The sequence below is a fragment of the Aethalodelphis obliquidens genome, unplaced genomic scaffold (assembly GCF_003676395.1).
Source record: "Aethalodelphis obliquidens isolate GAN/ISIS:26980383/991018 unplaced genomic scaffold, ASM367639v1 scaffold28, whole genome shotgun sequence".
NCBI lineage: Eukaryota > Metazoa > Chordata > Mammalia > Artiodactyla > Delphinidae > Aethalodelphis > Aethalodelphis obliquidens.
In genome coordinates, this window is record NW_020837972.1 from 5395457 (window position 1) to 5408228 (window position 12772).

At 52.8% G+C, this 12772-nt stretch overlaps 1 protein-coding gene across 6 annotated transcripts in view; it reads right to left on the reverse strand.

Moving 5' to 3' along the window:
• Positions 1 to 12772, reverse strand: part of KIAA1671 (KIAA1671 ortholog) — a 186345-nt gene that overhangs the window by 16387 nt on the left and 157186 nt on the right. For all 6 annotated transcript variants that reach the window (XR_003436668.1, XM_027124446.1, XM_027124447.1 and 3 more), the window contains one exon: positions 1604 to 1722. Coding sequence is in view for 5 of the 6 variants with exons in the window: in XM_027124446.1 (XP_026980247.1) it covers positions 1604 to 1722 (119 nt within the window). In the remaining variant the exon portion in view is untranslated. The remainder of the gene's footprint in view (positions 1 to 1603; positions 1723 to 12772) is intronic.

The following is a 12772-nucleotide window of genomic DNA, read 5'->3' on the forward strand; positions in this document are numbered from 1 at the left end:
CTTTCCCGGAGGAGGAGCTGCAGTGCCTCCTGGAGACAGCAGGGGGCGACCCCAGGACACAGGGGAGATGCCAGGTCCCAGAGGGAGAAGGGGCCTCCCAGGGTCACACAGCGACCGCAAAACCAGGACACCCAGGCTTCCAGACTCGCTCACCGATTAACACACATCACAGGGTAGGAAAGAAAACAAAAAGCCTTCATGCGTACTGGAAGGAACCTGTGCTTCCCTTTTTCTTACCCACTTCCAATTCCATCAACCTCCACCCAGCTTTAGTACCAATGACAGCTATGGGACATAAACCAGCAGAGGGGTGTGGCCGCTCCTGACGGGTGGGGGCAGGGAAAGGAGATGGGAGACCTGGGTTTGAGTCCAGCTCAGCCACGGACACACCATATCCCTGGGCATGAGACCCACAGATGAGGGAACTGAGTCACACAGTGACACAGCTGGTAAGTGGCCATGCCGGGGTCGACCCAGGTCTCCCTGACTTCAAAACACCGTGCGATCCTGTGGCCCGCCGGTGGGAAGTGTGAGCTGAGAACACGGCAAGCCCACCTCCCGGTGTCCACGAAGCTGCTGCTGTGTTCGATCCCCCCCAAGGGAGAGAAGGAAAACTGCATTTTTAAAACAACGAACAGGTGCAATGTATCAAGTTCCTACTAAGTGCCGGGAAATATGCCAACTGCTGCACAGGTTACCCTGCTGACAACCCCACGTGCCTCAGTCTTTGCCTCTGCAAGATGGGGCGATTGACTAAATGTTATGTTTCAGTGCTTACAACAGTGCTCGGCCTGTCCGCTCAACAGATCTTGGCTCTTTTTATGCGCGTCATCCCCCTTCTATGGAGAAGGAGCATGAAATCCGGCAAATATGACTAATTTACCCAGGACCTCACAGCCAGCTGGAGGGAAGCTGGAGTTCAGACCTGGCTGCCTCCTGAATCCAGGCGATGCTGTGACCTTCAGGCTTCTGCCACAGTCATAATAATATTCCTTCCCAGCCAGGCTGACACCTGAGGGGCCCTACAAGCCTCTAACAGTGGTGATACTAAATGCTGACACAGCTTATAGAGCAGTATCTGTAATATGCTCCTATATTTGTAAACACACAATATACATACAGAAAAAAGTCTAGAAAGACAACAAAAAACATTAATGAAGGTTATATCTGTGTGCTGGGATTAGAGGCAATTTTCATTTTCTTTTTTGTAATTTTTTTTTTTATGGTAGTGAAACACACGTAACATGCAATTTACCAGTAGTGCCTTCACAGTGTTGTGCAGCTATCACCGCTCTCTGGTTCTAGAACATCGTCATCTCCCCAGAAGGAAATCTGGTCCCTGCTGAGCAGTCACTCCCCTCCCCCTCCCCCCAGCCCCCGGCAATCACAAATCTACTTTCTGTCTCTATGGATTGCCTATTCTGGACATTTCATATATCATTTTAAAATAAGTTTTCTGTACATTCTAAATTTCCGTTTTATAAAAAGAAATGGTTTGCTCTTATAGTTACAGACAAAACAGGTTCTACTTAGTAACAGAGAAATCAGGAGGCAGATGGGCCACCCTGGTTCCCGCCCAGAGGCCCCGCCCCACACGCCCTACCTCTCCCCGCTCTGGTGCTGGTGCAGCCACGTCCCATACTGGCTGTCGGCTTCCTGCACGAGGGTGTCAGTGTCCTTGGCCTCGGGGGTCCGCCTGGAGAAACACTGCTTCAGCTGATCCTGCAAGGACAAGCCAGAGGTTTCTATCAGGGAAAATGCTCAGAACCTGGTCCCAGCTGGTAACTCACACCGCATCGCCCCCTGCTCGAACCCACCTCAGCTCCCTACCGCTCTCGGAAGTGGGTCCAAACGTCTGTGCTGGGCATGAGGGTGACCTACCATCCGGGTTTGCCCAAGACATCGCAGGATGCAGGACGGCGGGTGCCAAAGCCAGGCAAACTGAGATGAAGGGGGTCACCCTCCTGCGTCCTGTGTGGGCACCACCCTACCCCTGGCCAAACTTCTCTCCATCTTCACTGCCCCCAGGACTTATCAGTCTGGTTACGGTGCTCCCCCGTCCGTCCCCCGCCACCAGGTTCTCACGGTCGCCATGCTTCCACCACCAGCATCACCAGCACAGCCTTCGTGGAGCATTTAACTTGTCCCCGGTGTTGATCAAGCTGTCTGCATATCACCTCGCTGAGCTGCAGTCCCATGGCAATCCCATGAGGTGGAGCTCATTACAATCCCCATTTTACAGACGAGAACACTGAGGCTTAGAGAGGTGAAGTGACATGCCCCCCATCAAACAGCCAGTAAATGATGAGGTGGGACTCAAACTCAGGCAGGGGGCTTGGACTGCAAGTCCAAACTGGCAACCACTGTGCCCCACGCAGCCCGGATCCCTGGTTCTGTCACCAACTGCTCGGTGACTGGTCTCTGCCCTCAGCCTGGACCCTAGGGAGAGGGTCCTGCTAACCACAGCACTAGCCAAAGGGCCTAACCGGGTACCTGGCACATGCCAGGAAGCCCACAGGTCTCCATCAAAGTGCTGGCCTCCCTAACTTGTTCACTCGGCAAATTAAAAGCCCGTCCCCCGGTGACTGACTGTTGAACTGGCTGACGCTTGGGAGCAGCTGGAATGTTCAAGGCAAAACCAAAACTCCAGCCCCTTGGGTGGCCATTGGCACAATAGCAATTCAAAATCAGCTCAGTGCTTTGTGACCACCTAGAGGGGTGGGATAGGGAGGGTGGGAGGGAGACGCAAGAGGGAGGAGATACGGGGACATAGGTATATGTATAACTGATTCACTTTGTTATACAGCAGAAGCTAACACACCATTGTAAAGCAGTTATACTCCAATAAAGATGTAAAAAATGGCCTTGGCTTCTAGCTTTGAAGGATGTTCCCAGTCACCATCTCCTGATGGCCTGGAGCCAGTGGGTGAGGAATATGGAGGGAGTTGGGGGTCACGGGGCGAGGGGCTGAGAACAACTTGGCCCCCAGTTCCAGAAACACCGGCAGGAGCGTCTCACTCCTTGTGTCCCCCTGGGGTCAGGAGGCATGTTCTGCCGCAATGTGCTCTGGATCTCCTGCTCAAACACCTCCCACAGCTCCCTACTGTCCTCCTGCTGAGATCCAACACCCCTTGCAATTGAGCCCCCAGTTCCCTGTCCAGTCCCATCTCCTAGCCCTGCCCCAAACAGAGGCCCATTCCACCCACCGAGACCTACTCACTGCATCCCACACAAGCCTTACCTTCCAGCCTCTGTGGCTTTGCTTGTACCTTTCCCCCTTCCTATCCGTCCCTCCCACCCCAAGCCATTGCAACAGCCCACAGTGACCTTGCCTTCCCCTGCACTCTCCCTGCCTACTCTGGACTCATTTTTGGGCCAGGTAAAGTTTGACATATCAGTTATTTATGCAACAGACACCTACTGAGCACCTACCATGTGCTAGGCACTTGGGAACCAGGGGTGGGGGTCACTACACAGGTTCTGTAACTCGGCCAAGGCAGCCTTTAAGATCGGACACTCCATCACCTTTGCTCCCCACCCAGAGCCTGCCTGGCACCCAGGAGGTGCTTAGTGGCGGTGGGCAGACTGTCCTGCAGTAGCTTATCTCCCTCCCAGTGGGGAGCACGCCTCTTCACAGCTTCTACGGAGCCACCCTTAGCAGAGCAAACGTGGGGTCCTGCAGAGTGAGCAGGCGCCTCGGGAAAACGTTCTGCTTTTGTCTCCCTCTCTGGGGCACAGGGACGTGGCAAGATGCCAATAAGAAGACCCACGTGCTAGCTCCAAGGGCAGGGCCTGACGTTCAGGAAACACCCCATAAATGCCCACCTCCTTCCTCATTCTCCTTCTCTCACCTTTTGGAGACACTTGCGTACCCCACGAGGGGATACTATGGGCGAGGTATGTGCAAGGACCCCAGGGAATCAGGATAAACCTCTCAGTCACCCTGGTAAACAGCCACACTCACACACCCTCATTTCGCTGCCTGTAGATTCCTTTTCCTCGTTACCCAAATCACAAAGGCTTGCTACAAAACATGTCAAAATTACAGAAAAGCACAAAAAATAATATTTAAAAGTCACCCGTCACCTAGTGACCATATTCTGCCATAATCCTGCCCAGAATTTCATCTGGGGCAACTCATTTAGAGCATCATGGTTAACGGTGGAAGAATGTTCTGCTGCCCGGACACAGCATTGCTCCTTTAATCGATCCCCACGTGTCATGGCATTTAGGTTGCTGTTCACCGTTATAATCAACCACACGATGAACATCCTTGGGGCTGAAGTGACACATCTCTGATGACTCCCACAGGAGAACTCCCTGGGCAGAGAACCGCAGGGTGGAGGGGTAGCACGTACAAGGCAGCCTTGGGACGGTCCATCCAAACTGCAAGTCCACAGCAGCATGCTGGGTGGCTGTTAGCACGCCTGAGGGACTCAGTCAGTCCCCAGGTGGGGAAACTTGGATGTCTTTGGCTTGAAAGGTCACCTGACATGGTCAGACGCCCAGTATCCTTAAGAGAATGGAAGTGGTCATCTGAGCATGCTCCCAGCTGCTTCCTGCTTGAGGGTGATCTACCATCACAGAATCGGCCATTCCCTAACTTAACCCACCACGTGGGTCGGATTCGGAGGCCAGAGGCCGGGGCCTGGGGGGGCTGCCTCTGGTGGACTCGACATCCTTGTGCCCAGCAGCTTGCAGACGGCTGCACGGTACATGCTAGGTCTGTGCCCCGTGTGTGCCAGGCTCAGCATAGGCAGCAAGGTGACCGCTCAGGGACAGCTTACAGCTCAGGGTTGTGGGGGGAGAGGGTGCTGTCTCTGCTCTGCCCCAGCTGGGTGGTCTGGCCAAGGGACTCCGCCCATCCAAGCCTCAGTTTCCTCAGTGGAAAAACAAGGGTTGTTTTGAGGCTTCAGGGAGATAAGCCCTGGAACGCGTTAAGCTCAGTGCCTGGCATATAGGTGCTCGGGACACAGGAGCTGATGCGATCAGAATCAGGTTCACAGCCCTCCCCAGAGCCAGGCAGGGGGACGGACTCCTGGCAAAGTGTGATTCTTCTCGGGTCCTCAAAAGCCCCAAGAGATGGAGATCTTTCGGTGCTGAGTGATAGAGGAAGGGATCTGCAGGTGGGACCTCTGGAAATCAGCATGGCAAGTTCCGAAGGATGCTAAGGGTGGAATCAGGGCAGGAGGCAGGGGAATGCTTCCTGACGTCCTTTGGAAGGCTCTGGGTGGCAGGGTGTGGGGGGAATAAATGGTGCTCAGCAAAATACACTGGCTTCCACGCATCCCCACTTGTGGGTCCTCCCGCAGAGGTTTAAGATTCACGCTCAGGGATCTGTAATCCCCGCAGGCAGGGATGGAGGTCTTCTCCCTCCACTGCCTAAAGCCGGACTCAGGATTCCGGACAGCAGCATCCCCGACTCCTCTGTCACTCTCATCCCCGTGTCGGATCAATCCCCAGGCCCTTCAAAGTCTCCATCAGGAAGACTTTGGCCAGCTCTGGGGTCCCCCTGCCTCCCTCACCTCTGCTCCCCCCCGTCCCCATATATTCTCTTCCCATTACACTTTCCCAAACTGAAATCTAAGCCTGCAGGGTCTCTGCTCAAATCCCTTCAGTAGCTCCCCCAGGGTCAAGTCCAAACACCATAAGGATGGCTTGTAGGACTTTCATTAGTGGGGCTCTTTCCCCACCATCCCCTGCCCCTCCCCCATCCCCAGGCCCTCCCAGCCCCTCCCAGCCCCTCCCACTGGCTGCTCCAGCCCGCTTTCCTCTTCTCACATTCCTCAGTTGGCTATCCCTCACCTCCAGACCTGCTGGAGCAGCCACCACCACCTGGCTGTCATTCAGATTTCAGTTTTGCTGGCTCTTCCTCCAGGAAGCCTTCCCTGAACTCCCCTCACCCAAGGCTGCCTCAGGAGCCAGCTCCCACCAATCCCTAGACCTCAAGTCTCTATATCTGTGCTGTCCAATATGATAGCCGCTAGCCACGTGTGGCTATTTAAATTTCATTTAAATTAATTAAAATGTTAAAAATACAAAGAATCCAGTTCCTCAGCGGCTCTAGCTATATTTCAAGGGCTCCATAGCCACGTGTGGCTACCATATTGAACGGCACAAGATACAGGACATTTCCATCATGGCAGAAAGTTTCTACTGAAGAGCACTGCTGTAGAACTTCCCAAATCATGTTCATTATAATTGACCTGTGGTTTTTTTTTTTCAGTCTCCCTTGAATGAGTACTATTTCTGGAGCCAGATGCCTGGATTTAAATCCAGGCTCCATCACATAGATCCTGTATTCAGGCTGTGTGGCCTTGGGCAAGTTACTTAACCTCTCTGTGCCTCAATGTCTGGACAATGCAGATGTTAAGTATTTGGTTGAATGCCATCTCAGTCCCTATGTTTTTACACAGAACCCCCAAATCTGGAGTACTCCAGGGGTTAGGATCATCTAAGGGAATTGATCTTGCAAATGAGGCTTAAGAAATCAAGCTGTCTGTCAGTACTTTCTCCTACTAGTATCCTGGTAACCTTGTGCGCAGTGCAAATGATTCATGTCTCGTCGCTGCAGCAGACCCCGGTGGCACTTCAGATCAGCTAGTCTTGATCTTCACTCCCAGGGCTACGAGGCCTCAAGATCAACCGCAAAAAGGGTCCAAAACTCTTCTGAAACTTTCTGAAAGTCAGGTTTTTAAGTTAGCTTTAAGGCAGAGTGTTCTTCCAAATCAGTTCTGCCTTACCGGCTGCTATAAAAGCCCTCACTGTCTGCGGATGAGTAGATATCTACAAGGTGGTCTGAAAATACACGATGGATAAAGAGAAGCATTGTCTGAGGAACACACGTGTCCAAATTAGTCCTGCATTTGGGTCATCGGCAGGTCTTTTTTTTGACATGCACCCCCGATGGATATCAACCAGCCACAATCCAAATTTCAGCTGCCATTTGTCACACCAAGTCATCACATCTTAACATTTATTTTTTTTTAAGATTTTTTTTTATGTGGACCATTTTGTAAAGTCTTTATTGAATTTGTTACAATTTTGCTTCTGTGTTATGGTTTTTGGGTTTTTGGCCATGAGGCATGTGGGATCTTAGCTCCCTGACCAGGGATCGAACCTGCACCCTCCGCACTGGAAGGCGAAGTCTTAACCACTGGACTACCAGGTAAGTCGTGAATCTTAACATTTAGATCTCCAAGGACCCTTGAGTCCATTCAGCTGGCCCTTTTCAGATGATAAACTTTTCAGATAGATGATAAACTCAGAGGCAGGGATTCTCACGGGGAGTGAGAGGCAGAGCTGGGGGGCCTGGAACCCAGTTTTCTGGGCTCCTTCCAGCCCCCCACCTTGTCCAGGATGCTTCAAGAGGCTCAGATGAGGAAATGCGCTTTAAAATGCTCTAAAAAAGCCTCACGAACTTGGCGGGCTTAAAAAACACTTGCTCAGGCTAGCTCACCAAGCCCCAAGCTGGTGGTAGGTGAAAATTCTAGGCCCTCGTCTTGCAGGCAAACACGACTGCCGCAGCCCAGGACCTATAATGGACAGTTTTCTAACACCCAGGCTGGGGAGACCAGCCTAACAGACGCCTTTGAGGGTTGTGTTTAAACAAGTGGCAACACATGTCCTGAAATTTAAAACGTGCATACCCTCGACTCAGCAATTTTAGTTCCAGAAATTCATCTCAAGAAAATCATTAGACACACTCACCAAGACCTATGAACACAGACGCTTCCCCGCAGGACAGCAAAGATTGCAAAATATTGGACATAACATTGCAAAACACTGAATTGTCCTAAATATCCAATAAGATGGGGATCAGTGAAATACAGTATGATATATCCACGTGACGGAATAAACACAGCCAAAGAAAATGATGCTCAGAAAGAATGTTTACTGTCACAGAAAGATGTCTGCCTTATACTAGCAAATATTACTTTTTTAAAAAGGTAACAAAACAGCACATGTCACAGAAAGATGTCTGCCTTATACCAGCAAATATTACTTTTTTAAAAAGGTAACAAAACAGCACATGTGTTGATACCAGCTTTGTAAAAACAAATATGTAAATGCACGTGAGAATAAGCAAAGGAAACCTCCAGACGTTTCCACAGAAAACTGATACCAGCGGCACTGTATGTGGTGAGGAAATGGGCTGTCTTTCTATTATTGATGATGATTTTCGTTAGTATCCACACTCGTGATTTTTTTATCCCAATATCATCAGATAATAAAATTAAATAACATTAATTAAATCATTCCTCCAACACTATCATATAGTAGACATCACGAATTAAAAACAAATCAGAAGGGGGCTCTTCATTTCTTAATCTCTATCAGAGCCCAGCAAACTCTTTCTATAAAGGGCCAGATAATAAATATTTTGGGCTTTGTGGGCCATGGGGTCTCTGTCCCAACTTCAGCTTTCCTGTCGTTACCATGTCAGCAGCACGTCTGTGTTCCAATAAAACTTTATTTACAAAACAGGTGGCTAGCTGGATTTGGCCCACAGGCAGCTGGCTGATCCCTGATCTATACCCTTTAGACTGTCAGCTGCATGAAAATGGGGACTCCTTCGTCCACTGCTGCACCCCAGTGCTTAGAACCATGCCAGGCCTGGAGTACTTGTTGAATAAATATTTGCTGGAGGAATATGTTTCTGAAAATAACTTTTCTGCACTGAGTAGGTGTGAGCTCCTTACCCAGAAAAGGCCGTGTCATTAGGGAAGGAGTGAGGAAAAGAGAAAATATTACGCCTGCATGTATTCTGGGGTGTCTGACACATCCGCCTGGGAAAGAAGCCTGAGTCAGAACGGTGTTCGGTGGCCTGTGGGTGACGGGGCAATTCAAGACGTGCGTCCCCCTCCCCCCTCTGCAACTAGACACTCTCAGCTGTGCAGGGTGCTCTGGTGTCATGGGACCCAGGCTGGGGTGACGCTGGCTCTGTCCCAGTGCCCCCGGGGCCTGGTGGCACCTCCCTGCCTTGTGCCCAGGTCAGACTTGCACAATGGCTGAGCAATAATACTAACAATAATATCAAGGGCTAACATTACTGTGAGCGCTGGTGATTATCATGACCTTCCACTTTGCCATCTAATGCTCCCAAACAACGCTATGTGGTAGGAACCGTAATGGACCCATTTTACAGGGGAGGAGACTGAGGCCCAGAGAGGGGACCTGACACACCCAAGGGTGATACAGTTAAAAAGCGGTGGAGCTGCAAATTGAACTTGGTTTGCTTGACGCCCAAGCCCCAAAATACTCCCCCAAACTGCTGCATTCTCCAAGCTCTGGCTTGACGTGGAGACCTTTGTAGGGCCTTCAATGACCATCTCACTGATGGGAAAATTGAGGGCCAGAGAGATGAAAGGATGCCTGGCCACACCTCGAATCCAGGTGTCCTGATCCCCTGGTCTGTGCCTGATTACCACAGTGCATTCCCTAGCTGCACCCAGGGTGGGGCCTCAGGCCCAGAAAGGGGAGGAGGGGGGCAGCAGGCCAAGGATGGGCCGAGTCCCCCAGTGTGTCTTCCATCCACCCTGTAACCCCCGCTCCAGGCTCTTAAGAGCACTGTCTGTCCCACTGTGGCCCGCAGGGCCTGGATGTCCAGCGCCCACTCTCCTGGTCACCTCTTCTCACCCTCACTCCTCCCCTGTGCTGCAGCCGCAGTGACGCCCAAACGCCCCGTGCACCTTCACAGCACAGCTGCTCGCCTGGCTAAGGGCGGCCTCCTTCACACCGCAGCGTGCGCGGTGGCCCTCCGAGCGGATTCCCGCCTGAGTCTAGGTCCTCGTCCTGCCCCTCCGAGCCCTGGCCTCGGCTGTGGGTTCTCAGCACTTGGATGGTTCCTCGGACGCCTGTTCCTCCCAGTACACACAGCCTCCAAAAGGGGAGAGCTGTGTCTCGTCACCATTGGACTCTCGGAGCTTAGTTACAGCTCCTGGCACAGAGTTAGGTGCTCACTGAATGATAAAGAAGGAGAGAGGAAGGGAGGAAAGAGGGAAGGTGGGGAGGAATGAAAAAACAAAAAGGAGAGAAGGGAGAACAAGGTAAGGCAGTCAGGCCAGAAGGAAGTGGACAGGAACGGTGCAGGACAGGAGCCCTCAGAACGCTCTCCCAGAGCCGTCAGCAAACACCCGCAGTGTCCCCTCCCTGTGGACTTGTGTCCCAGCTAGGAGGCGTCGGCGCAGTTGATGGGCTTCTCGGAGTCCACAGTGTCACCTCAGGTGGCAACGCAAGCCAGGACTTGTGCCCTTGCCCCCTGCCCCATGGCAGGGCATGGTGCTTCCCGGGGAAGGTTGGTGGGACACCAGTTTCTGACCCCTCTCAATGGGCTCTGGGAACAACAGTGCAGTCTGGCCAGGTGTGGCCAGGTGTAGTCAGGTATAGCCAGGTGTGGCTTTGTGTGGCACACGATGGTGGCTTGGATGGGGGCATAGCTAAGACAGAGAGCAAAACAAACGGAGAAAACACAACCGGCACTGGGAGGCGCGCGGAGATGGGCACAGGGAGAGAGGTGCACAGGAGATGGGCACAGGGAGAGAGGTGCACAGGGCAAGAGCGACGAACAGGTGGAGGACGTGTGCTGGGCCTCAGTGACGGGGCTGAACCGGCCCACCTGGGTGGTGGTGCTGCGGCTCCCCCCACAGGAACACAACTGTTCCTGGACTGGGTCCCCTGACCCATCGTGGTGAGCAAAGGTGCCAGGCTCAGCGCTGGCTCCCTCTCTGGATGGCCTCGAGCAAAGCCCCCACTTCTCTGAGCCCCGGCTTCCTGTCTTGGTGACTTGTGGCTCTAGGGATGGCAGGTCTCAGGGGCCCTCTGCCACTTGGTGGCTCACCTCTGCCTGGCGGCTAATGTCTGGAGCTCACCAAGCCGGCCTGTGTGAGCTGTCAGCTGTTTCCTGGTGAAGAGGGATTGGTTTCTTCCCCTTTAAAGGAGTGCCCGTTTGGACTGTTCACACCCTTGCTGGGTTTGCCCACCTGACTGATGATAAATGATGCTGTTCACTCCTTGAATGAAATCAGTTTTCATAAACACTCTACGGAAGAGCTAGCAGTGCCTGGCGATTAGCAACGGAAAGCATGGACTTTCAGGTTGCACGTGGGAAGTGAACCTACCCCGGGGCTCTGATGAGTTGGAGGTGGGGAAGGCTCTGAGGTGGGGCAGACCAGGGCAAATCCAGCTCTGCCTTTTGGTAGCTATGAGCAAACCTCTCAAAACCTCAATTTTCCCATCTGTAAAATGGGGATGGGGAGGGCGCTTAGGGGAGTTGGGGGGATTTTGTAAGACATCTGGTGAGAGCTGCACACGCCCAGCATACAGTAAGTGCCAAATAGATTCCAGGTGAGATGATGATGATGATGATGATGATGACGACGACGACGTCCACTGCTTAGTTCCCAGAAGCACATCATTTAAACAAACACTCTAACAAAGAGGCCTGACAGCCCTGTCACTCAGCTGAGAGCAAAGGGGCTGCCTTAACCCGATCCCTCAACATCTCTCCCGACCCGGACATCAGCCAGCTGCTCCCCTCCATCACGGAGTGAACTGACCCCAGCACACCTGCCCTCCTCCAGGGCCCAGCCGGGTACGCAGGCTGCAAAATGACAGCTCCGGCAGAGACACGCTGACTCTAGGGGGCAAGCGTGTCACCTAAAGTGACGGGAACACACGTTGGCAGCTGGTCCTCAGGAGGCGTGCCTGGTTCCAGCCGGGGGTGCCCCGCAGGGCTCCGTGGTCGGTGGAGGCTGTCTGGCTCTCCTGACGGCCTCCACCTCCAAGTCTATAAACAGAAAGGACAGCTGGGCTGGGGGGCCCAGGCTCTCACTGGCCTCGGAGGCGGCATCTCCCAGACTCCAGAAACCCGGCAGGCACCCTATGCTCTGGGTGTCGGAGGTGGGCTAAGAGGCAATAAAGGTAGTCATGACCAGGAACGTGTAAGGAGCACCCACTGCACGCCTGGCACCAAGTCAGATTTCTCATGTGCGCCGTCTAGCTTAAGTCCCAGAGGAGATGCTTTCACACGCCCATTTCACAGATGGACAGGTACAACAAGAAGGGACCTTGATACGGCTCTTCCTGCGTGCCGAGCTGCCGAGATTAGTCCTCCCAACAACCCTAAGAGGCAGGTACTGTGAATTATCCCCCGTTTCCGGATGAGAAGACCGAGGCACAGGGAGGTGAAGCGACTCACCCGGGGTCTCAGGAGTGAGTGAAGGGACCCGATTCAAACACAGGCGGCTCCAAGTCTACGGCCAGTTATGCCTCATTCCACCAACTCCTGCTGTCATTGCACCCAGGAAACGCCCCTCTGGGAGACTTCTTGGTATAGTCCATCAGCTGCTGGCCAGTGCTGGCCCAGGTCTGCCTGAAATGTGTCCCTGAAACACAGCTCAGGCACCAGCTCCTCCAAGAAGCCTCTCCTGACTGCCTCCATCGGCAGCGGGACTGGGTCTCCCCTTGGGACCCCATAAAATCCCCCTGTGCTCAGCTCATCATACAGCTTATTGTGCTGGACTGTGCTTACTGTTTGTTTGACGGTCTCCTCCAGGCTGTGAGTTCCCTGAGGGCAGGCACTGGGGTCTGTTCACCCTCAAACCCTGGCACCAAGTTAAGAGACAGCCACGGTGGTCAGGGGAGCAACTGACAATGGATGGATGCATGAATGAGTGAGTGAATGAATGAATGAATGAGTGAGTGAATGAATGAATGAGTGAGTGAATGAATGAGTCAGTGTATGAATGAATGAGTGAATGTACGATCCACA